Source organism: Microcaecilia unicolor, chromosome 8 (genome assembly GCF_901765095.1).
Source record: "Microcaecilia unicolor chromosome 8, aMicUni1.1, whole genome shotgun sequence".
Lineage (NCBI taxonomy): Eukaryota > Metazoa > Chordata > Amphibia > Gymnophiona > Siphonopidae > Microcaecilia > Microcaecilia unicolor.
In genome coordinates this window covers 21284517-21311406 of record NC_044038.1, presented here as the reverse complement: position 1 = coordinate 21311406, position 26890 = coordinate 21284517, and the positions used below count along the sequence as shown (strand labels likewise).

The 26890-nt window shown below is 40.1% G+C and overlaps 1 protein-coding gene across 5 annotated transcripts in view; it reads right to left on the bottom strand.

Moving 5' to 3' along the window:
• Positions 1-8189: 8189 nt before the first annotated feature.
• UBE2I (ubiquitin conjugating enzyme E2 I) overlaps positions 8190-26890 on the bottom strand; it is a 52138-nt gene continuing 33437 nt past the window's right edge. For all 5 annotated transcript variants that reach the window (XM_030211001.1, XM_030210998.1, XM_030211000.1 and 2 more), the window contains 3 exons: positions 14834-14943; positions 14629-14708; positions 8190-8880 (listed from right to left, as the gene is read on the bottom strand). In XM_030211001.1, the coding sequence (XP_030066861.1) occupies positions 8817-8880; positions 14629-14708; positions 14834-14943 (254 nt within the window). In that variant the 3' untranslated portion in view covers positions 8190-8816. The remainder of the gene's footprint in view (positions 8881-14628; positions 14709-14833; positions 14944-26890) is intronic.

Here is a 26890-nt window from a genome sequence, read left to right as displayed (position 1 = left end):
TATAGACCTTGTTTTTGCTCTGCTATTATCAATTAATGGTATCTTGAGGGTATTTTTCCAGTAAGCTGGCCTGACCATTACTTTGTTCCATCAAGTTTTTAAATTTGAAAGAGCAGTAGGCAAGACTTTAAAACCAGTTACAATTAAGATAACTAGTCTGAAACAAGATTTAGGTACAGATATCTCTGAAGTGGTATGTTCATCAAGTCCTCCATTTGATTCTTTGAAATTAGAAGAGGGAACAAAGGAGAGGTTCCAAGACAAGTTGCTAGTGCGCTGCTAGATAGTAGATGGGTTACTTCTACTTCACTGTAAAAAATAAATAAATAAAATGGTACCATTCTGGTTTATTCCTTTTGAGGAGGCAGCTATGCCAACCTGAGCATAAAGGGCTAAAGCACCCACCCAATGAGCTGTGTCAGAAATCTAGCGCTTAAAGTTATTAGGAAATTTTGTAAAGTAAAAGAGGGTGTATAAATTTAGAAGAAAAAAAAAAAAAAAAAAAACTTAGTAAACAAACCTCATCTCCTCAAACTTTTTCCAATTTAGCATCTTCTTTGTCCATAAGTGATATTGATAATTTCCTTTGATTGACCAAAATCAATCTGATCCTGCTTTGGCAACCCTTCCTTGTGTCGACTGAGAATTCCCCTAATGGTGGGTTTATCAGATTTTTTTTTTTTTTATAGTAAGGAATCTTTGCTAATGCCGTTAGATGAAACAAGTAGCAGTACTGATTATTTTGATTTAATTAAAGCTGTAGAACAACCAGTCTCACTGAACAGCTGGGAACTTGGGATCAATTTTGATCAGTAACTACCACCAGTTAGCTAGGCTTCTTCAATCAATTAATTCAGCTGTTTTATTAGATTCAGGTCTTTTGTTATTTGTCTCAATGTAAAGAAATAATTGCTCCATTTCTGACTCACCTCAGTCTTTAAGCAATGGTATTGTTTCAACTTGCCTAAAAGAAACCATAGTAACTCCAATTCTTAAAAACGGGGGAAAAAAAAGTGTACGAGGTGGTTACTCTTTACTGACAAAATAAATAAGTTTTTTTCAACGAAATGACTTCCTAGATACCAATTGTTTGTTGCATAAGACAGTCTAGTTTGGATAGCGCTGTGATCATAGTACAGTCTGCTGTTAGAGATATATTGGTAAAGGCTCACCAAGGCTCTCATGAACTACAATGTCCTCTCGGTGCAATTAGATCTAACCACAACTAACACTCACATCTCAAATTGATGCAAGGTCTTAGTGATATTGGTACTTAATCAACTGTTACAGTAGTTTATTTAATTCGAGCACATTCAGTCTGTGGGAATCATGGGCTTTCTTCAACGGAGGCCTCAAAATGAGAAGTTTTACAAGGATCACTACTTTTGCCCACTCTAACTTGCATTTGGAACCCCTAGCAAGGTTATTGGATTCCGTGTGAAATTGATGTCTATTTTTTTGCCAACAGCCAGCTCATCATCTTTATGAAAAATAAGAGGAAACTGTCTCAGGGTTCAATGGTAGGCTCCAGATTCTAACAGACTAGATGAGAAGGTACGACTGATGTAAAATTGTGGTATATTAAAATCAATAAATTCCAATCCAATATACCTTATTTTTCTTGTTCATTTACAATACAAAAATGGCTAGTGACTATGGTCTTCAAGGCTAAGATGAAGCTAGCGGAAATCCATAGCTTGCACCCAAAATTAGAAATAAAGTTCTCTCTAGTCACCCTACATTCAATGGGCTTTCAACCTCTGAGTATCTCATTGTCCACCTCATATATACCAAGATAGTACCATTGTGTGTGTCCCTGCCCTCGAGAGACTGCTGAGGTGGTGGTGGTGGTGGTGGGGGCACGCAGAATAACTGTTTTGTGGTATTTATGCTGGCTATTATCTTTGAACACTATAAAGATAAATAATCTTGAAGTAAAGCCCTACATTACAGTAATGTCTTCAGGGAAGACAGCATAGGTTAGTACATCTATATAGGTATGTAATTTTCTGGCATGCCCCTTGGAATCTGAAGGGGGGTGGGTAATGTGCAGAAAATTGAAGACTTTTTTGTTACTTTTACTTCAATGTGATTAGAAGTGACATTTTCTTTGAGAAGCTATTGGGTTTCTAAGCCTTAGCCAGGAGATTATGGGTCTGTAGCCCCTTATGGTCATGCATTTGGTTATGTATTATGTTAAAATTAACTGATCTTGCAATGTTTTTAATAAGTTATGACTGTTTAATGCTATGCTTATAAAAGTATTAAAGTAAATTAAGGCCAGTTTTTCAGCTGAGCTCAAAACAGTATTGCTGCCCATAAAACTTACAGTGCTAAGTACACACACAGCCTATACTTCTAGTACATAAATAAATAATTGGAATTTATTGCACAGCACAAGTTTCCCCACGACACTTAAAATTTGCACACCCCCCCCCCCCCCCAAAAAAAAAAAAAAAAAAAAAAATCATACGAATGAACTTCTATGAAGGTCAATAAAACATCTGAAATAAAAGCACAGATTTTAACATGAGAACTCCACATGCAACTTCCCAATTAGAAAACAAAATTAGTTAACATTTAAGCAATTTCAGATTAATTTCTGCTAAATCACCACAGGGTAGAATAGAACATTTGAAGGGCAATGTAGTCCTCAACTCACCCCTTCAAAAACAGCATGTGCAGACAAACAGGACAAAGTTTTTTTTTTTTTTTTTTTTTTTTTTTTACATACAAAACAGTTCAGTAAGGTTTTGAAAAGGCCTAGTAATTCCTCCAGTCCAAAAACAGAACCAAATGCTGTTCAACATTACAATCCTTCACATGCCACTGCCCAAGGGATATCCCCCTTTCTATGGTTGCCAGTATGGTTACTAAGGCAACAGTTCTGAGGCTGGACCTCTCCATCCAGGGCTCTAAATTTGGTTTCCAGATATCCAGGAGCTATGCATGCCACTTCTGTAGTATCCCCAGTCCTGGCAGGCTGGGATATGGAAGACAATACATAAGTCCAATTTTTCTTCATGAAGTGCACAGAATGAACCACTAAGCCAACCCCTGGCAAGAGTCTACCATGCTAGAATCTCCTTCAGCAAGTTTTTTTTGTTTGTTTGTTTGTTACATTTGTACCCCACGCTTTCCCACTCATGGCAGGCTCAATGCGGCTTACATGGGGCAATGGAGGGTTAAGTGACTTGCCCACAGTCACAAGGAGCTGCCTGTGCCTGAAGTGGGAATCGAACTCAGTTCCTCAGGACCGAAGTCCACCACCCTAACCACTAGGCTACTCCTCCACTCCCACACAACCCACAAAGTCTCTCCACTTCTGGTCAAGAGGTTATAGATGCATACCAAACCAAAGTAAGCAGCGGAGCTGATATGGAAGGTCTTGTTAGGGGAAGGGATTGTGAAAATGCGCACCCCTTGCCACAAGTCATCTTAGAGGTCAACCACCTTTATACACCAAGGATAACCAACTGGTCCAGCATATGACATTTTTCAAACACAGCATAAAAGAAGAGGACAAAGAGGCAGAAAAGTGGGCCAGTAGGATATGTGGCAAAATATATATACAAAGCAGCTGACAGTAATAAAAGACATTCTGCTTACATAAACATCTAGACACTGAAGTGTCTGTACATCATAATGTAGCACCATGTGTTTATCGGAAATGACACACAGTTCAAAAAGGTAAGGCCCTTTATGTAGTGCCACTTCACAACATTTTCACTCAATGTAAATGTAGAAGGTGCATGTGAATCTGGGGATGTTACTTGGGGGAGGTGGGAATTTTCCCCTGAGATAGGATCACAAAAATAAAAAAGTTTTTAAAATTACATCATGCTTCCCAACCTCAAATATTTGAAAGACATTTCGCAGAGTGAAAATGGAACTATGGATTGGGGAAGGAGGGGAGGGAAGAGTTAGTCTCCCCCCCGCCCCAAAGACCCTTAACATTTATATAATATTTCATTCTAATATACCAAGGCCTACTTTTTCCAAATTTCGAACCTGTAAATTTTTCACAAATATTAATGGTATTACAACACAACTCCTTACAATAAATACACACTAAATCAGATTTCTTGGGTTACAAGTTTTCATTTCTTTATGTGAAACTGAAGAATAATGGTACATATACATTAGATTAACACAATACCAGTTTAATCTATAAAATATTCTAATTTCACATATTCGAATCATTTACACCATGTTTCACTAACTTTTTCCATACCTAGCTCAGTTTGTAGCAGTTTTTGCTGCCGACTACAATTGTACAATGCACTTCACGTTATAAATAACTGACAGACAACCTAAAGTACAACTTTTACACACAATATAACCAAGATAGTCAAGGCACTCAATTATATAATCTGTTTTCATTTTTACATCCTTCAAAAAATGTTTATTCAACTTGAGTTTTTTTTTTCTTAAATGAATTTCTATGGTCTTGGTGCCCTATATTATTCTTTGCTCAGCTTTCCAGTTCATACAGAGAAATTCTTGACACATAAGAGACAACCATGTCAAGTACTGATTCTACACAATTTTCATGAACTGATAGCGGACCACGCAAAAGGGGGGCAAAGCAAGTTTTGTGATATACAATTAAGCTGAAACCTAAAATGCTTCTGAAAGAAATGTTATTTGGGGGGAGTTCATGCACTTCAGTTACGTAAGGGGCCCTGCCTCAGAACAGTCTTGAGACTCATTCGATTAGCAATTTCTAACACTGCTTCCACAAACTTGCCCTTGAAGTACACATAACTGGTCTGGCTCGCACAATAAATCGGTAATTTTTCATCTCATGCATATTCTTTGTGGCAATCCCGACTAGCTAAATGTGCCTCCAGGACAGAGCTGAGACACATGGTTCTGGAGAATGAAATACAGTCAGTCATAGGCATAGAAATCTAACAACCAATTCAGTCTGAGATTAACACGGAGAGGAAGGAAACTGAAGGCAACAAATCGCCACTAGAACTAGGAAAATCCAAAGTCTTGCTCAGTTTGTCATGGTCTGACTAAAAAGATACCTAGGCGCCTACTTCAGAAAACAAATGGAAAATAAATTACAAAACTGAATTATTTTATAGCACAATAAATGTCTGCATCTTTCTATACATTCATTTGGAATGACATAGCAACCACACTACCTTACAGTGCATGCTGGCATTCATTTTCACCAGAGGTTGCACACTGAGCCACAACCATGCAATGCAATTGACAAGGTCACATCTAAGCCACAGATATTGAGCCAATTGTAACCCGTATCCTTTGGACATGTTACCCATAATAAAATTAAAGACAGAAATTAAGACTGACCTCTACAGAATGTCTCCTATAGAAAAGGAGATCAGATTGAGCCAGGGTACATAGCATGCTTCATTTGTTGTAGGAAAGTTTGGAATTAGTCCCTCTTTCCCCGCACCCCCCCCCTAAAAAAAAAATATATATATAGGGGAAGAAGCTGAATGTAGCATATATATGCCATATTCTTAAGCATGCCATTGAGAAACAAAAAACCCAACACACAAAAACCTTCAACCTAAGGTTATTTTATCAAGCATCCTGTCCAATCATGAAGTACCTCAAATTAAGGTTTCCCTAACAATTTGGAGATGGCAAATGTCTTGTAGATGTCGACAAAAGTTGTGCAAATCAAGAATCTGCCCATTTTCAGATACTTTGCAGTCCAGTACTATTTATACAAGACACTGAGCAATGCTCTTCTATACATGGCCAGCATTTCACATACCCTACTTTACTCTCCAATCAAAAAAAAAAAATCTGACCAATAAAATGGTCATTTTCTAAAGCTCAAATCTTGGCTGGTACAAAAAGGTTTCAAGCTTGTGCCACTTCAGTCCTTTAAAGATGTTATCCTGTGTCCAATATGTGCATTAATGTTTGGTATCATTTTGCTTGAACTGCTGCAATAAAGCAAACAGAACAAGCAAGATCAACTTGGCTCTTCCAGAAAAAGAAAATGGTTAAAAATCTAGGTTTGGCAACTCCTGGCAAAATATGAAACAAGGTGGCATCCATTTAGCATGCAGATACCTAAATGCTGTAGATGCTAGCATTTTGAAATAGCGTGTTGGCTGTGCTAAACTTCATGATATGCAAGGACAGCCGCCAGACTTTCAGTAAAGGGCCCAACATGCCAGGCAGCGGGTGGGATTCCCACGGTGGCAGTTTTCATTACGGCAGCAACATTCCTCTTGGTTCTAGTCCTAGGATCTTCATTTGGAAGACCAACAAAGATGTTATTTATTTATTTGGGGGGGGGGGGGGAGGAGGGGGTTATGTATTTTTTAAAATTTTGTGGTGCTTTCCTCTTCTCAGAAGAGAAGTTTCAGATAAACTTATGTATTTTTGACAAGCGGGCAACTGCAGTGCAGCATGTTTCAAGCGCATTAACTTACACTGAAATTGAACACTGATCGGAAGATAGATTTGGGGTATATTACTTACACTGAGATTTAGTGTACAAAACCAAGCAGCAGTCTCCAAAACCCGTTATATAGGGGTAACTTCTAACAGGGTGCCTATGTTTTTCAAAAACCACATATTATAAAAGCAACATAAGCACTTATGTGCCTTTATAGAATACCTCTATACACCTATCCAACAGCACACAAATTTACACCGAATCTAACTCAAGTAGCACCCCAAGAATACATGTATGTAGATTCAGGTGCTATTTTTCAGTGCACATACATTTTGCCATACATGCCCCCGTGTTGTATAATAACCATTTTTACACACGTATAAAACACACTTTATAAAAGTTACCCTATATTGGCATATATTAAGTAAGGGTTAAAAGGGAAACGGACAGGAATATATGATTCTACTATTGTAGAAAGTATCCTTCAGAATACATTTGGGATTATGATAATTTTTGGTCACATTCTCAGAAAAGGATAGCCAAAAAGTTGGGAACACTTGGAGACCAACAAGCTAATGAAAAGGTGATTTTTCTAAGAGCAGTCACAGACCAGCCATGGTGTATTTATAAAATTGATTTCACCACCCTCAAGAGGAGGAAAAAAAAATTACAGCTAAAATACAAAATCAACTCAAAAGTGGACACATTTTAAAAAGGAAAAAAATTGACACTGAAAGAATGATATTGTGACAAGGAAAAAGAGTGCCACATTTGTAGCCAATTCAAGAGAAATCCATTCAAACTTTTCACCTTTTCCTGGACCATGTAGGAAAGCTATTAGACAAATCAGAAAGTAGATGCACTCAATGGTTTTCTTTCAGTCTAATCAACTAAAAAGAAATTCAATGCCTCTTGCCAATTCCTAATCAGACAGTGGTTAATGTACTGTAAAGGCTTTTAAAATAATGTTAAAGTAAGCTACACACGCATAATTTAGAAGACTAAAAACAAAGAAAAAAAAGTTATACCATAAATGTTTGTGCTTACTGTACAGTATTTCTTCTGGTACCAACACCTTTGGCTTCTCATGTCTGCAATACAGTATATATCCTGAACAGGCATTAGCAAAATTCTTCCCAGAAAATACCCCACTTTCTAAACAACTGAACTTGGTTGTCTCTTTACTAAGAGAGTAATCATCTTGCTGCATATTTTACTAACTTCAACTAAAAGCCCTGTACAGACTGAAGACCTGGGCCTATTATCTTATTCCATTTTGTTAATGACCAGTACTCAAATTTGCAAATGCATAAGGTGATGCTCAAAAAGGCTCAGAATTCTAGGCTTGAAAAGCAAAATTGGTATAAAACTCTTGTATATCTAGAGTAACCACATGTGGCTGACATAAAAACAGCTCACAAAAACAAACAAAAAAAAAAACAGCTCACAAAAAAAAACAACCCCCCCCCCCACACACTAAAATGATATCCAATTGATTTCATCCACGAATACATCATATTGACTACCAATGCCCATTACTTACAGAATGTAAGCACCCAAAACTGAGCAAATGCATTGCACACAACATTTCAGAGCAATTATTCCCCTCCCCCAACACAAAAATGGGAAAAATGCTTTCAGTACATTTGGTCCTTTGATAGCAAAATGACTTCTCGAGTTGTGCTCTTCATGTGAAGAAGAAAAAAAAAAGTGCAAAGTCACTCAAGATGCTGCTGTCTGAAGGAGGCTCTTCCCCCACTCTGGTTACCTTAATGAACATAATGAAACAAAAACCTTTATATAAACAGTTTATTTACTCTAAACAGCAACACAGACAGAACGCCATATAAACACAAAAGAATGTGATGCAGAAGTAAGATGCTGGCTGACTTTGGATCCAAGGCTCTTAAGCAATACAACCTAGTTTTCAAAATATAGAAAAAAAAAATTCGGGGAGGGGGTGAAGGTTATGATCTCTTTCAACACAGCCAGCTAAAAGGCTAAATATAGCTCTAAACATTTTTGAAGCATGCCTGCATCAGATGGCAAAGTAAACTATAGATACTAGTGAATTTATAGAAGTATAAAAGTTTATAATTTTACAGCAGTTGAAATACTGACATCAATATTAAAATAAAAGCAAGTTTTACATCATAACAATCAAAAATACAAAAGACTGAAGGAAGAGACCCTGTAAGAAAAACTTGGGGAAATTCAGCAAATTTAGAACTGTGTACAAGTGGCGAATATGGAAAATGGCACACACGACCCCTCCCCTAAGTGAGTATTAATTGTACATAGCATTAGATTTTGCAAAATTTTGTAAACAAGTTCTTGCCAAACCAATCCCTTCCTTTTTTTTTTTTTTTTGTACGTTTTTGTTTTTTTTGTTTTGTTTTTAAGATGCCACAAGGTTGGTGCTTTATGATGGCGCAAACTTCTTTGCTTGTGCTCGGACCCTCTTTTCGTATTCCACTCTGTTTTGGCTAATGCAAAACAAAAGAAAGGGAAATAATTAGATAGTACTGAATAAAAAACAAAAAATAAAAAAAAATGAACAATTGTAACTATCATCAAGTTTACATTTATCTGAAAACAGCAGAAAATAGCCACCCGGTGAAATTTGTTTTGTCCAGCAGTTCATTTTCCTCCTTTGGGCTTCTATCTCCACTGGAACCAGTCTACCAGATGTAGCTAAATGTTCCAGATGCCATACAACTATATATTTTTAATCCTGCTCCCCTAAGCTACTATAGAAATTCTCCTTGGCAAAGGGCCACAGATTGTACAATCCTCTGAAACCTGGTATGCATCTATATCTGGCTGGTTTAAGCATTGCTGGACTTTCACATTCAGGTGCTTTGAATGCTGGACATTAAGATCTTCAACTCTGGCCAAGAGGCAGAAGTGGAGCTTCTGAATTCTGAGGTCTCGCATGGCAGCACGTGTCACTGCCACTGAGATAAAGCGGGCAAAATGGAATGGATCCTCAGAAGCTTAGCCGAAATTGGGTGGCGGAGCAGGTGGGGGAAGAGAGGTTGGTGGTTGGGAGGCGAGGATAGTGGAGGGCAGACTTATACGGTCTGTGCCAGAGCCGGTGATGGGAGGCGGGAAATACTGCTGGGCAGACTTGTACGGTCTGTGCCCTGAATGAGGCAGGTACAAATCAAGGTAAGGTATACACATATGAGTTTATCTTGTTGGGCAGACTGGATGGACCATGCAGGTCTTTTTCTGCCGTCATCTACTATGTTACTATGTTTTCTTGATGAAATTTGTCCCCCGAATCTTATGTCATAACTATAGGGTGGACTCTAAAATAAGAGGGACCACCAGCAATGCATGGTTTTCAACCCAGGGACTAGTCAGCAAAACAAGCCTCTGTTCCCCAGGTACTATATCATGAACTAGAGAAAAAGTTAACTGTGTGGCTCACTAGTAAGTGAAAACACACTCATCTTCAGATGTCAACTAGATTTTGTTATTTCAGTCATACTCATCTCCACTCACTGTCCTGCATTAAGCGGGCTTCTCATGTTTCTGCTTCACGAACAGCCTCCCATTCTTACTAGCCTAGTCACATGACTAGTTACCTGGGTTTCCTTTTTATTTCTTAACCCTCTCCATTAAGCATAGTACTACGTAGCATTTTTAGCTCTAATTATTGAAGGGTGCTAATACTGCATTCACTTTTAATTGACAAAAGTAAACAGGTATTTATGCAACAATAAAAAAAAGCCTGCATAAAGTGTGACTTGTGTATTCATCCTAGTTTCTGGCAGGGTTCCACTACCAAATATTTAGCATTGTTTTAATCATCTCGGTGGTATTATCCAACTGAATGTACCCAGTGTGTATTTTCTAGTTTTTCTTCAAGGAAGAAAGTATCACATTTTTGTTTAAAATAAGGACACCAAAATATGAGTTTATCTTGTTGGGCAGACTGGATGGACCGTACAGGTCTTTTGCTGCCGTCACCTACTATGTTATGTTATGTTACTTATTTCAATGATATGCATATTACTGTAATCTACTTCATCTTTATGAGCAGAGGATAGTTATATTGTGGTGTAATTTTCAACAGTGAAACTACATTCTATTAAAATAAGACAGGATTAAGTGCTGTATATACATGGAGATGAAATGTAAACCCTAGCTGTAGAATGAGCACAACCGACTCCAAACTTATTCTGTAATAACCAGGCTGGAAGGAATTAGAGCTGTTTTGTGTGACTAATGGGCTCACTTTCGAAAGAGGACGTCCATTTTTCGACAAATTGGAAGATGGACGTCCTTCTCCCAGGGACGTCCAAATCGATATAATCGAAACCCGATTTAGGATGTCCCCAACTGCACTCCGTCGCAAGGATGGCCAAAGTTTGAGGGGGCGTGTCGGAGGCGCAGCAAAGGCGGGACTTGGGTGTGCCTAACACTTGGACGTCTTTGACCTATAATCGAAAAAAACAAGGACGACCCTGACGAACACTTGGACGTTTTCACCCGGACCTGTTTTTATTACGACTAAAGGCACAAAAAGGTGCCTGAAATGACCACCACAGAGAATTGGGGATGACCTCCTGTTATACCCCCAGTGGTCACTAACCCCCTCCCACCCTCAAAAGACATCTTTCAAAATATGTTGTGCCAGCCTCTATGCCAGCCTCAGATGTCATAGTTAGGTCCATCCCTGGAGCAGTTTTAGTGGGTACTGCATTGCACTTCAGACAGGTAGACCAAGGCCCATACCCCCCCCCCCTTACCTGTTACGTCTGTGGAGGGAACAGCGAGCTCTCCAAAACCCATCACAAACCCACTGTACCCATATATAGGTGCCCCCCCTTCACCCGTATGGGCTATGGTAGTGGTGTACAGTTGTGGGTAGTGGTTTTTTTTTTTTTTTTTTTGGGGGGGGGGGGGGGAGTATGGGGGGGGCTCAGCACACAACATAAGGGAGCTATGCTCCTGGAAGCAATTTGTGAAGTCCACTGCTGTGCCCCCTAGGGTGCCCGGTTGCTGTCCTGGCATGTCAGGGGGACCACCGCACTACAAATGCTGGCTTCCTCTATGACCAAATGGCTTGCATTTAGCTGGTTTTGACATGGACGTCTTTGGTTTTGAAAAAAAAAAAAAAAAAAAAAATCGCAGAAAGTCAGAAACATCCATGTCTGGGGACGTCCAAATTTAAGGATTTGGACGTCCCTGACGGTATTTTCGAAAGAAAGATGGATGTCCATCTTGTTTCGAAAATACAGGTTTCCCCACACCTGGATTTCGCCATTTTGCATGGACGTCCAAATCGCAACTTGGACGCCCCTTTTCAAAATGCTCCTCTAAGTCACCTTTTAGACTGCTGTTGATAATCTTTGGATGGTCAAAATTTACAACCTAAACCAGTAGTAAAATTAAGGATGATTTTGGAAATGGAATTAACAATTCATGCTCAGACAGCAGCAGTAAGACAGCTTTTCTATAACTGCAGCTCGTCAGCTATTTGCTCCCACTTTTATCAAAGCAGAATTTGACTATGGTTATACAGGCAATTAAAGGATATTGATTTATTAGGATTTATTTAACCACCTTTTTGAAAAAATTCATTCAATCTTTTTTTACCTAAATATGTGATATGGAAATCTGTTTGTATATCATTTCTCTACACGGACAATGATAAGTTATTGTATGACTTTTTGGTTTCAGTTGCGCTGAAACTGGTCATTTCGCACTGGAAGGATAATTCCCATGTGAATGTGGTGGTGTGGTGGAATTGGATTCTGCTTTATAAAAAATATATGAGCAATCTGCAGTACTCTCCCTGTCTGGACACAAATCAGCTATCCGCAAATGGAAGTCTTTAGACCTTTTTCTATCCAATAAGGACTAATTTTAGGGTTAGAACTCAGCACTCTGTACCACATTGTGTGTTTTGTTCTGTTGCATTTTCTGTGGTGTATTGTTATGATTTAATAAACTTATTATAAAAAAAAAAAAAAAAAAAAAAAAAAAAGAATAAGCCCAAGACACAGGCGACAGACAATTAAAAGCAGTTAAAAGAAAATTCAAGTAGTAAACAATAAAACAGACAACGTAACTGTGTAAATGGAAGTGAACATAGACAGATAAGAGCAATACAAGTTAGACAGAAAATACAAGTGACAAACTTTAGGAAGACCGCAATAGAAATCAGAAAAGCACATGAATGACCTCAGCTACATTGAAAGTGGATAAACAAATCCAGCTATAGTATGTGCAGCCAGTGTTAATCCTCGTGAGTCTGACTAGCTAGTTGCTTCTTCCGTTAAAGGCTTGGAGTTCAGAAACTTTCACCAGCTTCCTGAAGTAGAGATAGTCTTGCATTAGACAAAGCCTTTCTGGGAGTGTGTTCTGGAGTGCAGGGGCTACTTGTGAGTTACAGGTAGATGAACAAAAACAGTGCATCTACAATTAGGAAAAAAAACAGGAGTACTAGGATAACAACAGTACATAAGACTCCTCTAATGTGAGAATTACTTTGACCTCCTGTTGAACTTAGGGTGAAATTTAAAGTTCTGACCAAGATAATTAAAGTTTTACAAAAGGGTAGACTAGCGTATTTGAAGGAGGTTTAAAAAAAAAAAAAAAAAAAAGTCTACTGGCCGCTTCAGATGATTGTTAGTAAGGGGATAGAGTGGATGATAAAAAGAACTATTCATATAGCACACTATATTTATTTATTGCATTTGTATCCCACCTTATCCCACCTCTTTGCAGGCTCAAAGTGGCTTACAATATATCATGAGTAGTGGAAGAATATTAGTAAATAGACATTTAGTATTGCAAAGTCTTGGTCAGCATGATGATAATTAAAACAAAGTTATAATATACAAGTTCTAAACAGATGGGCGAGTTGTGCATATTCACACTGGTTGATCTTTGTGGTATGCTTTATTAAAGAGATGGGTCTTCAGTAGTATGCGGAAGTTCGTTCTTTCGTAGATCGATTTTAAGCCGCGTTCCATAACTGTGTGCTCAGGTAGCTAAAATTTGACGCATGCATTAGTTTGTATTTCATTCCTTTGCAGCTGGGGAATAAATCACAAGTCTTTAAGAGGATCCACCAGAACCTCCAAGTTCCTTCAATATCCTTGGGTGTATCTAATCTGGCCCCATAGCTTTAAACCATTTTAGATCCCTTTCAGGTAGGTGTCTAATTGTACTTAAGCGGAGGGATCATAAATATAAGATGGAGGGTGAAAAGGGGTAGACTTAGAAATATGTCCTTAAACTACTCCCTTTACTAAAAAAAAAGTGTGGCGATACATGGGACGTCCTCCCAGCGGAGGTGGAAGAAAACAGCAGTATCCGAGCTCAAGAAGACATGGGCCAAGCACCAACCTCCTCAGAGTGGAAGAGGTTGTACAGCTTTAGTAGCTTACAGGCTAGACAGTACAGTCTCAAATACAGCAAGATGACTGCAGATAAAGTGCTATTTTCAAGCCTAATCTCAGTTCCCGCTGATCCAGTCTCCTTTAATTGAGCCAAGAGAAATCTAGTCTAACAATCCCAGAGTGCATTAGTTTGATGAAGGCTATAAGGTACCGTGATCCAGCAGCACAGAACATACCCAAGTACCTAAGCTGGAATAGGTTAGGGGCAGGCTTTCAAGACATCCATAGTAAAATACGCATGCAAAATATTTGTATTTATCTCCACCACCATATGCATTTCTTAAGCAAATTCACTGGCTACTGGATCCACAAGGAATTACTGGACATGCTCTACAAGTCATTGGAGATTAAGGATCAAGGCGCTTAATTTATAAAAAGGGGCTACTTATCTGTGATGAGCGATAACCGCATTGATATACAGACCACTACACGGATTCAAGTCCTACTGATGGAGTCCAGCCCATTTGAAGAACAGAAGGGGACAGCTTTAGAAATGGTGTGTAGCTTAATTTGCACACTTAATTTTGAAAATTTCAAGCATCTAGACTGATGAAAGTAACAAAACTTAGGTCCCTGTTTACAAAACCCCGCTAGTGGCTGGCTGTGCGGTACTGCACACACAGCCTATTCACTTTGAATGGGCTGAATCGACAATGTCACGTGGCTTTGTAATCAGGGAGCGGTAAGAGAATGGGAGACAAATCTCTGAATCAAACCCTTCAGGAGTTGTACACTGAAAAAGTTAAAACATGCATCCCAGTTTAGCCCAAATTCAACCCAGTGGCAACACTTTTTTGTGTTTTATATACTAACCAGTAAATTGTGTAAGCCTCTGCTTGAGCGGGATCTTGAATATTTGGTTCATTTAGAAGTTCTTGAATTCCTAACAAGATCTAAAGAAGAAAATTGCAGGAATTTACAGCTTTACAAGTTTTGCTCAAATCAGAATACAGATAAAAACCAGCTAACAAGCTGTTAATGCCACAAAGGGTCAAATCAGGCATGGCAGTGACTTCACCTGTTTAATTGTGATTGCTGGCCTCCAATCCTTGTCTTCTTCTAAGATTGACAGACATACTGTGCCAGAAGGATATACATTTGGGTGAAATAATGGTGGTTCAAATTTACCTAGGGGGGGGGGGGGGGGGGGGGGGGGGGGACAAAAAAAAAAAAGAAAACTTTTTTTAAACTATTGTATAACCCTTCTTTGGGTCAGTATTTTAAAGAAGCTAGTTTTTAACCCATGCATATATAAACAAGACCTTGACATCCTCAGCTCAGGCATTCATTCAAGAAACCAATAGGTAAATTCATATAACTTGTTGGGTGAATCATTCTTCTATATTGTGGGGCCCTTTTACTAAGGCATGTCAAAGAGTGGCCTGCGCTGGTTTTGAACGCATGCTGGTCCATTTCCTCAGCACGCCTGGAAAAAAAGGCATTTTTGTGTGCTGGAAAATGGACATGCGGCAAAATTACAACCAGCGCGCATCCGATTTCAGCCTAAGAGCTTACCGCCACCCACTGACTCAGCGGTAAGGTCTCACGCGCTAACTGTGCAGTAAGCTTTCAGGTCTCATGCGCTAACTGTGCGGTTAAGTGTTCCAACGCGCATCAACTGCCGATTACCACCAGGTAAGTGCCACGCGGTAGAAAATATTTTCTACCACGTGTTTTGGGCGAACACCAAAAATGGAAATTACCGCCTGGGGCACGCGGTAGCACCAATTTGACATGTGCAGGCACCTACGTGCCTTAGTAAAAGGGTCAGATACATTTTCTGATAAAGTATGCACAGATGGTTGCAATCCTTAATGCAGTATTAAATCTTTGCATCTCAAATTCAGCCTCAAGAAAGCCAGAGATTACAAAAAAAAAAAAAAAAAAAAAAAGTCTCATATCTTTATATATAAAGAACTTACTCACAAAATGTACTACAGCCAGAAAAAAAAAAAAGACAACAGAATATTTCACTCTTCCAACAATTCAAGAACAGAAAGAAGCTTTGCGTCAAGTAAAACCAAACCGTATATGAAACATCACATTATTAAGACACATAATTTACCTATATCAAAGAAATAGGTAGGAAAATGTGGGATATAATGTTATAAATAAATAGCACCGACTAGTAAGGCTGAATAAAGCTTCACAATCTAGAGCTTGTGCTCCATTAAAGACGGGTAATCCTTCCTGGCAGCATGTAGACAACTGGCCATGTAAACTAATGCACATCAGCCAAGGTTCAGCAGATTTCACACCTACCTATTTCTCCCATTTGACTATTTTCTTTAAAAAAAAAAAAAAAAAAAGTGACAAGATTCACAGTTTACAAGAGGAAGATACTGCAAAACAACCATGAAGAAATCTCAGCTGGCACAGAAAAGCTTTAGCTAAAGTTATATTGGGAGCTGACATTTTGAATTATGGATGCTGAACAAAAACTGCTGATTATGAGCACATATCTCTTGATGTGATTATGAAAAAGCTAATACATAAAGCTGGAGATGAAGCTCTAATGAAGTGTGCATTGGTGGTTTTCTGGTATTTCAGATGCTGCATTTTAATGAACAAAACAAAGTTAAATCAAATCTCAAATCTAAAAGTCTAATCTAGAGCAAGAAGCCCCAAACTTTAAAGAGAACAGCAACCAATACATTCCCCCTTGCAGTTTGCAGAGCAGTATGGAGGGAAGACCCCTTTGGAATCTGCCAAGTGGGATGGGCTCTCTTGAAGTCTGCAAAGTTTGTGGCCTTGTCATATTACCATTGTCTTTGTGTCCACAGACTCTAGGAGCCCACATCAGCTTGGTTACCTTTCTGCTGCCATATTCCATAAAAAAGTAACTCCCTGGATTCAGTTGTGGACAAAAAAAAAAAAAAGTATATAACAGTTTTGCTAGCTTGAGTTTGGGGCCCTCTGATCTTGATTTTCACTTTTTCCCCAGGTATTTCTCTCTAATGTTTTTGTAGCATCTATGTTTGGAGCATTAATCCCCATATAAGGCAATCGGACTTCATGCCATGCATCAATAAAGCCTCCTCCTCGCTGCTAGAGTAACAAGCTTTTGAAAACAAACAAACAGATGCCCACTTAACAATTAAAAGAAAAAAAAGGGGTCCTGCAGCCTTTAACACTGCACTATGAATCTCATCGACTTGTGTACCTGCCATTCACATATGGAAAGATGGAACGCATCAGTTTTGTTTTTAATAGTGGACAAACTACACAGATGCAGAAAATGAATAATATCTTCTGGTTCTGGTGCAAAGAAACTTCAGCACCAAAGACACTTGAAAGTCTTCACTACAATACTGGATTCTGTACAGCGATGCAAGACTGATTGGCTTTAGTAGGGTAACATTAAGGTACCTGGTACAGAAGAATGCAACTGACCTATGCACATGGGCCTTCCTGCTCTTCCAAGTCATATGCCCTGAACCTCTGCCCACATTTCTAGCACTTGAAAGTTGACTGGACAAACGAAATGAAGCAGAAGCAGGGTGTTGCAACGAGAACAAGAGAAAAGTTCTTAAATTTAAGCAATTAAAACAAAACTATGTCTTACCTGATAATTTTCTCTTCCTTTAGTCGCAGATGAATCCAAAGACTTGTTGGTTGTGTTCATCTACCAGCAGGTAGAGATAAAAGGCAGTGCAGTTCAGCACTCTCTAGGATGGAATGCTCCTCGTCAGTCAGTATCTCTCATAAAAAAGTAAAACAGAATTAGAACATTTCCCCTTCCCCACAGGGAAACATAACCCAAAAACTGCAAACCCATGAACCGATCACAACAGTCCATCTAAAATTGGAAAAAAGTAGCACCGCAGACCAACCGAGAGAACCAACCAATAGAAGCCGCAGCAAAAAAATCAGGGTGGGCCTCTGGATTCATCTGCTGCAACTAAAAGGAAGAAAATCATCAGGTAAGAATTTTTTTATTCCTTAGCATTAGCAGCAGATGAATCCAGAGACTTGTGGGATATAGCAAATAAGCTCTGAAATAGGGTGGGAACCTGAAGCTCCTGAGGAGAGCACAGATACTTCAAAACATGCATCCGATCAAGCAGAGGTATCTTAAAAATAATGCCTGGAGAAGTCATGCAAGGATGACCTTGTCACTAGTCTACATACATCTGCATGGAAAACAGATGGGCTACCATCCAGAAGGTTGCAACAGCTCGGGTATAAAGGTGGCTGGCACTCACCTTGAAGATGTGTACCTGCAAGCAGAAACCTGGATGTGGGAACCTCCTTGACCCAGCAAGCTAGCATGGGTGTGGAAGCCGCTGTACCTGTAGAGGTCCCGAGCAAGTGTGAAGTGAAGGTCTGCTCCACAAACTCGTGGTCACTTCCCAAAAAGGGGAGAAGTACACATAATGGCTGGCAAGCAGGAAAAAGCAAAGGTTAACTGAGAAAAAAAAAAAAAAAGTCAAAACCACCCGAGGAAGAAAGATGGGAATGAGCTCAGGCACCATAGGCAACCTAGCAGGAGAAACCCAGAGTTCCAAAATACTACTGGGACCGAAACCTGGATCTGGAAGTAAAGTTATGCTGCTTCAGACAATAGCACCTGGTACCTTGAAAAGGAGGACTAGCGTGAACCAACGGAAAGAACATCCAGACATACCCTCAGGAAGGCAGCGAGAGAAGGAGTCATTGAGATCCAGCTTCAACTTGCTAAGTCTGAGCAAACAGCTTACCCGTAATAGGGAGCTAACCAACCACCGGCACGCAGAGCAAAGGCAGCCAAGTGGTAGAAGCATAACTACTACTACTTAACATTTCTAGAGTGCTACTAGGGTTACGCAGCGCTGTACAATTTAACAAAGAGAGACAGTCCCTGCTCAAAGAGCTTACAATCTAATAGAACCTAAAACATCTACATGGTTGACGCTCAAAGCAAGATGTACAAGACATGCGTCAAAAATGCCAGACCTACTACCACATCTGGCCATTCAGGAAGAGGTGACTGTGAAGCCTGGAAGAAATCCAAAAACTGTTGTCCCAACTAAGGAACGCCCCAGCAGCACAGGAGCCAGAGACAGCAGACAACCAAGAAAAAGAAAACTTCTGAATTGACTGTCCGAGGACTGCAGCGCTGTGGTGGGGTCCGATGTGAAGAGTCCAAGAGAGGGAGAGCAAAAGCTGAGAAGGTACCATAGAAGCGGTCCGAGAAGGAACTTAGCCCAAGGAAGAAACAGCCAAAAGGTAGAGGCCATGACTTGAACATAGCCCCCAGATCCCAGGACCTAGCAGAAAGGAAAAACCTGCTTCAAGTGTCAATCCTCTGCAGAACAGCCACCAGAAAAAAAAAAAAGTCTTCCTTATAGCTAAATCAAATATCACTCCCAGAGTGTCCAAAGTTTGTGTTGTAAACAACCAACTCCGGGAGAAAATGAATTGTAAACCTATGGAGTGAAGAAACTAGCCATCCAGGAAAATCCTAGCAGACTAGAGTCGCCAATCAGCCAAATCGGTAGGTACAGAAGAGCCTGCAACAAATCCCATCGAAGAAAGGCTACTACTACCACCATGACCTGGACAAATTGGCTGTGGAGATGTAGCAAGGTTGAATGACCTAAACATAATGGGATAATGGCCTCCTAAAGAATGCAATCCCAGAGTTCTTCTGCGGGAAGGTGAAAGGGAAATAGGAAAGAATGTGTCCCAGAGATCCAGGGAGGTCAGAAACGCTCCTGCTGGACAAAAACCAAAAACAGACAGCAACGCTCCTAGCGTAAAACAGAAACCTTTTAACACTTCATTGACTCTGAAATGCAGTGCCAATTGGATGTCCCCTCTCTGGAGCAAACAAGGAAATATGATTTCCCACATCCCCGTAGCACCTGGGAACAGCCTTCATTGTAAGTAACCAAAGAAGCATTCGCAAGAAGGCTTGAATAGCCGGGTATGTGGGTCGGAGCCAGCATGGAGAATCCATGAGATAATGTGCAGAGGAATGGGAGAACTGCAGTGTGCAACCCTGCTTAGTAAGTCTCAGACACATCGGTCAACTCCTCGCTGAACCTGGAGAGGTGTCCTGAAACGAGAACCCAGCATCAGGAGGCTGGTACGGTTGTGGTAGACCTAGAGTTGGAAGCCTAATCCTTCCCGATGGGAAGAAAAATGGCTGTCCCAAAAGAAGTGGGAGCCCATCAAGTATTAACTCACCCTGTGGTGCTGTCGGGAGATGTCTGCAATTTAAAAGTCGCTGGAGGCACATATCTGCCCTCTCCTCTCCCAGCCCTGATACTGGGGGCACCAGTATCTCTCCTGGAGCCATTTGAAGGCTGCTTCCCCCCCCCCCCCCCCCAATAAATGGACACAGCTCTTTTGGAGGAAGGAGAAAGGATAGAGAGGGCAGAAGGTTGAGGGAGGGACCTGAGGTGACCAGGTGTACCCCCTAAAGGTGGCACCGCTCAGCCACAACCCCTTAACTCAACTGGACTGAGACCCAGAACAGGAACTGCTTACAGAAGAAACTTGGAGCTTGTGATAAGCCAACCCATCCACCTGCTGGAGATAGAGAATACTGACTTACCAAGGAGCATTTCATTCTATAAGGCAGTGCAGTTTAGTGCTATCTCCACCTGCTGGTAGATAGGCACAACAAGAGGCATATTTTCAAAGCACTTAGCCTTCCAAAGTTCCATAGAAACCTATGGAACTTTGGAAGGCTAAGTGCTTTGAAAATATGCTTGCAAGTCTCTAAAGTCATCTGCTACTGACGCTAAGTACTTACACGATCTTTTTTTGAAAGCAATTAGGAAAGCTAATTGTTAAGATCAACCATGTGTGAATTTTAATGAACAACCTCTGTATTTAGAACATCTAGAGCACTGTGAAATTTGGGAAGCACACTTTCATCTGATAACATTAAAGAGTTAATAACAAGAGTGGGCAGGCCAGAAGCATGACTTTGGAGAATATAGATGCCATGTGGAGAGAGGTAGCAGAGGACAAGCTCTGATCACTGCCTGGAACTTTACTAAAAGGTGGCCTAGGAGACCAATTCATTTGTGCCTATAATCCTCTCTTTGCAAATTCTTAGCTACAATATTGGTACAAAAGGATTACCTATTACTGTTGTGGGAAATGTAACAAGCATCTATACGTCCATTACATTTGCTTAACATGTCCTACACATGGCACCAATGTGTTATACCCTCCTTCCCACCACCATGTTACAATGCATCTGAACTATTATATATATATATATATATATATATATTTCAGATGCATGGATTGCAGTTGTATGTGTATATACACACACACACACAAACTGCAATCCATGCAAAAGGAACCCTTCCCAGATGTCTACACCAATGGTTCCTAAACCTGGTATTGGAGGCACCCCAGCCAGTCAGGTTTGGAGAATATCCACAATGAATATTCATACGAGAGATTTGAATGCAGTGGAGGCAGTGCATGCAAATCTCTCTCTCGTTTGGCACCCGAGATCCTTAGCAAATAGAGAATACAAAATGACTCAACAATAATTTCCCCAGGTAAGGTACCAAAGTGTTTGTGTCGAGCAGAAAATGAAAAGTAAAGTAAATTGAAGCCCATTTGAAAATCTTATAAGACAATAAGGACTTCGAGATGGAGTATTAGAGAAGAATTATGACGGATTGACTATCGATTATAATTGTTTGAACTGTAGTCTGTGCTCCGTGGATAAAATAAAATAAGAAGTGGAAATACAGCAGCCAGCTGGATGTGGAATGCTGAACGCTGCTGAAATATTTCTGGTTTTAACCTGATGAACTTCCACGTGAGGATTTGATAGACTATTTGCTTGTTCTAATTATTGATCTTTCCATGATTAAAGAATTTTAAAGATAGGTAATGTGTGTGTGAGTGTGAATGGGGGTTTAGTATTTAATTTTTGTGTGTGATTTGTGATGTATATTTATAAAAGAGGTTTATATTGTATACATTTTGAATATGAATAAAAATATGTGAATTATATATGATATGCTTATATTTTCCTGATATTTAGATATTAATATTTGGAGGGAATTTAGACTGTCGAGATTCCTATACTATTTGAATTGTTTATTCCTTGCTTGTCAGTTCCTGGAGCCGTAGAACCGAGATTTGTATACTTTGGTAGGAGGGATTTTTAGAGTTATAAATAAATAAAGATACCACTACACTGTTACCCTCCCACTCTTATATACTATAGCTAGCTCCACTTACATATGAATGATGGTTAGCAGTCTGGAACAGATGAAAAGTTCTAGAAAGAGCTGTGAAAAAGGCAAGTTCAGCTCAGACTAAGACTTCCATGGCCTTACAGTGTTTCTTGCCCTGCTTTACCAACAGGCAGTAAAACTTGTGTATTCTTCTGACACTAGTCTAGAGAAAGGCTGGTTAGTGTCTTAAGATACTGCAAGTTAGGTTACACCAATAAGCAGCTCAGTCTGCAGAAGGTTTTTTGGGGGGGGGGGGGGGAGAAAAGAGATCTGTGTCCTGGATAACATACGCTCTACCTCCCAATGCGTCCATTCTGCAACAAAGTGGGATATGTGAACAGAGCTTAGTTTTTTTTTAGTATCCTGTTTAGAAATAGCTACTCTTTTAGAATGTTTTCATTGACAATTCTGTAAGGATGTATTTACTTCACGTCTGTGTAGTGCCAAGATATATCCAAATAACTTCCAGCCATGAAAGTTTGCAGGATTCTCAAAATTAAGATCCTTTCCTTAAGCTTGCAAAATATAAACAAACATGATTTCAGCCCTCAAGAATCATTCCTCAGTGATTTAACAGAGCAAAGTTGCACAAACTGTTTGGAGCTTATTTAAATTAAGAGCAAAAAACTACCCTACTGATCCAACAGTAGGTCACAAGTCCAGGCAGAAACCCAATTAGTAGCAGTGGCTTTCCATGTCCATCTCAATAAACCCAGACATGCTAACCCCTGTTATCACATCCTCCGACAGCGAGTTCCAGAACAACTATTCGAGTGAAAAAAATGTCCTCCTATTTGTTTTAAAAGTATTTACATTTAATTTGAGTGTCCCCTGATCTTTGAACATTTTTTTTTTTTTTTGAAAGAGTAAATCGATCCACCTTCTACCTGTTCTACACTATTCAGGATTTTATAGGACTTCATATGGGAGGAGTTCCAGTCCATTTATCATTTTGGTTGCTCTGGTTCATGCTACTACTACTACTACTATTTAGCATTTCTATAGCGCTACAAGGCATACGCAGCGCTGTACAAACATAGAAGAAAGACAGTCCCTGCTCAAAGAGCTTACAATCTAATAGACAAAAAATAAATAAAGTAAGCAAATCAAATCAATTAATGTGAACGGGAAGGAAGAGAGGAGGGGGTAGGTGGAGGCGAGTGGTTACAAGTGGTTACGAGTCAAAAGCAATGTCAAAGAGGTGGGTTTTCAGTCTAGATTTAAAGGTGGCCAAGGATGGGGCAAGACGTAGGGGCTCAGGAAGTTTATTCCAGGCGTAGGGTGCAGCGAGACAGAAGGCGCGAAGTCTGGAGTTGGCAGTAGTGGAGAAGGGAACAGATAAGAAGGATTTATCCATGGAGCGGAGTGCACGGGAAGGGGTGTAGGGAAGGACGAGTGTGGAGAGATACTGGGGAGCAGCAGAGTGAGTACATTTATAGGTTAGTAGAAGAAGTTTGAACAGGATGCGAAAACGGATAGGGAGCCAGTGAAGGGTCTTGAGGAGAGGGGTAGTATGAGTAAAGCGACCCTGGCGGAAGATGAGACGGGCAGCAGAGTTTTGAACTGACTGGAGAGGGGAGAGGTGACTAAGTGGGAGGCCAGCAAGAAGCAGATTGCAGTAGTCTAAACGAGAGGTGACAAGGGTGTGGATGAGGGTTTTGGTAGAGTGCTCGGAAAGAAAGGGGCGGATTTTACGGATGTTGTAAAGAAAGAAACGACAGGTCTTGGCGGTCTGCTGGATATGAGCAGAGAAGGAGAGAGAAGAGTCAAAGATGACCCCAAGGTTTCGAGCTGAGGAGACAGGGAGAATGAGAGAGCCATCAACAGAAATAGAAAATGGGGGGAGCGGGGAGGTGGGTTTGGGGGGGGAAAATGAGAAGCTCGGTTTTGGTCATATTTAATTTCAGGTGGCGTTGAGACATCCAGGCAGCAATGTCAGACAAGCACGCTGAAACTTTGGTTTGGATGCAAGGTGAGATATCAGGGGTAGAAAGGTAGATTTGGGAGTCATCAGCATAGAGGTGGTAGGAAAAGCCATGGGATGAGATTAATGAACCAAGGGAAGAAGTGTAGATAGAAAAGAGGAGGGGACCAAGAACAGAACCCTGGGGTACGCCGACAGGCAGAGGGATAGAAGTAGAAGAGGATCCACCAGAGTGAACACTAAAGGTGCGGAGGGAGAGGTAGGAAGAGAACCAGGAAAGGACAGAGCCCTGGAATCCAAGTGAGGACAGGGTATCGAGAAGTATGCTGTGATCGACAGTGTCAAAAGCAGCGGAAAGATCAAGAAGAATGAGGATGGAATATTGACCTCTGGATTTAGCCAGTAATAGGTCATTGGAGACTTTAGTAAGCGCAGTTTCGGTTGAGTGGAGAGGGCGAAAACCAGATTGTAATGGGTCAATAATAGCATGTGAGGAGAGAAAATCAAGGCAGCGGCGGTGAACAGCACGCTCAAGTAATTTGGAGAGAAAAGGAAGGAGGGAGATGGGTCGGTAATTAGAGGGACAAGTAGGGTCAAGTGAAGGCTTCTTAAGGAGAGGTGTGACCACAGCATGTTTAAAGGCAGCAGGGACAGTCGCAGTGGAAAGTGAGAGGTTCATGGTTCATTAATTCCAATATATTTTTGAGATACGCCACCGACCAGACTTGAACACAGTACTCAAGGTGACAAGCCATGGAGTATACAGAGGCATAATAGTCTTGGTCTTATTTTCCATCCCTTTCCTAATAATTCCTAGCATCCCATTTGCTTTTTTGGTTGCCGCTGCAAGCTGAGCAAAAGGTTTCAGTGTATTGTCTACAATGACACCTAAAATCTTTTTCTTGAATGCGGAGGTGAACCCCAGAATCAGATAATTATGATTCAGATTATTCTTCCCAATGTGAATTACCTTGCATTTGTCTGCATTAAATTTCATTTGGATTCCCAGTCTTCCAGTTTCCTAAGGTCTTCCTGTAAGGTTTCACAATTTGCATGTGTTTTGACAACTTTAAATAGTTTTGCGCCATCTGCAAATTTAATCACCTCACTTGTTCTGTTTTCCAGATCATTTATAAATATATTAAATAGCACCAGTCCCAGTAGATCACCCTCCTCCATTGAGAATGGCTATTTAACCCTACCTTGTTTCTGTCCCATACCCAATTCCTAATCCACAGAAGGACATTGCCTCCTATCCCATGACTTTTTAATTTTCTCAGGAGTCTCATGAGGAACTTTTGTCAAAAGGTTTCTGAAAATATGATACACTACAGCTCACCTTTATATACATGTTTATTTATGCCTTCAAAGAAATGAAGCAAATTGGTGAGGTAATACTTCCTTGGCTGAACCTATGCCAACTGTCTCAATTATCTTTTTTATCTTTTACATATTGTTGTTTTAAATATTTACTTACTATCAACTGTATAATTGTACTTCATGCACTGTAGCCTGCCTACAGATTAGTGTAAGCCACATTGAGCCTGCAATTAATGGGAAAATGTGGGATATAAATGTATTAAATTAATTAAACCCTGTCTACGTGTTCCATAATTTTATTCTTAAGCTAATATTCCTCAGCACTGAAGTCAGGCTTACCGGTCTAATTTCCTGGAACACCCCTAGGAACCCCCCCCCCTTTTTTTAAAATCAGCATTACATTGGCCACCCTCCAATCTTCAGGTACTACAGATGATTTTATCAGGTTACAGATCAACAGATCAGCAGTTTCATGTTTGAACTCTTTCAGAACCCTTGGGTGTATGCCATCCAGTCAAGGTGATTTATCATTGTTTAACAATTTGTCTCAGTATGTCTTCCAGGTTCACGGAGATCTTTCAGTTCCTCTACAGCGTCACCCTTGAAAACCATTTCTGGTGCAGGTAGATCTCTTACATCTTCTTCTGTAAAGACCAAAGCAAATAATTCATTCAATCTCTCCACTATGGCCTTGTCCTCCTCGAGTGCACCTTTTGCTCCTTCATGATCTAACAATCCCACGAATTACCTCACAGGCTTTACGCTTCTGATGTACCTCAAAAGGTGTTATGAGTGTCTCCACTGCAAGTTTTTCTTCATATTATTTTAGCCTTCTTTATCAATTCTTTGTATCTAGCTCAACACTGTTTATTGTTGCTTCTTTTCTTCATCTGGATCCTTCTTCCATTCTTTGAAGGATGCTGTTTTGGATCCAATAGCCTCTTGCACTTCACCTTTTAACCACGCTGGCTGTCATCTGCTCTTTTCCACCTTTGTTACATCTGGTCTGGGCTTCCACGATGGTATTTTTAAACATTCACACCTGATTTAAAGTCATAACCTTTGCAACCGACCCTTTCATCTTTAACCATTTTTTTTTTCATTTTGTCAAACTTTCAAAAATTAAATGCTGCTACAGCAGATTTCTTTAGTGACTTCACTCCAGATATCAGCTCAAATTTGAACATGTTATGATCAGTTTCCCAGCAGATCCAACACCATTACCTCTTACACCATGTCCTGCATTCCACTAAGGACTAGATCTAAAATAGCTCCTCCTCTTGTCCATTCTTGGACCGGTTGCTTCAAGAAGCAGTCATTTATTACACCTAAGAATTTTACCTCCCTAGCGCTCCCTGATGTGGCATTTATTCAGCTGCATAATATACTAAAATCTTTATTCAATGCTACTAGTACAACTAAACAGGGCGGGGGGGAAGAGTTAAAGCTGTTTCAAGGTACTAACCCACGTTATGTGCCCCTTAATGCCAAGGGCACACATGCTGGGTGCAGTGCCCTAAAACAGTGCTAAATAAGTCACCCTGCAGTTATAGTAATGAGCTGCTTTACATGCATTTGCATGTTTTGTAATTTGTATCTCCTTGCAAGGGGGCTGAAATTCAGACCACAGGAG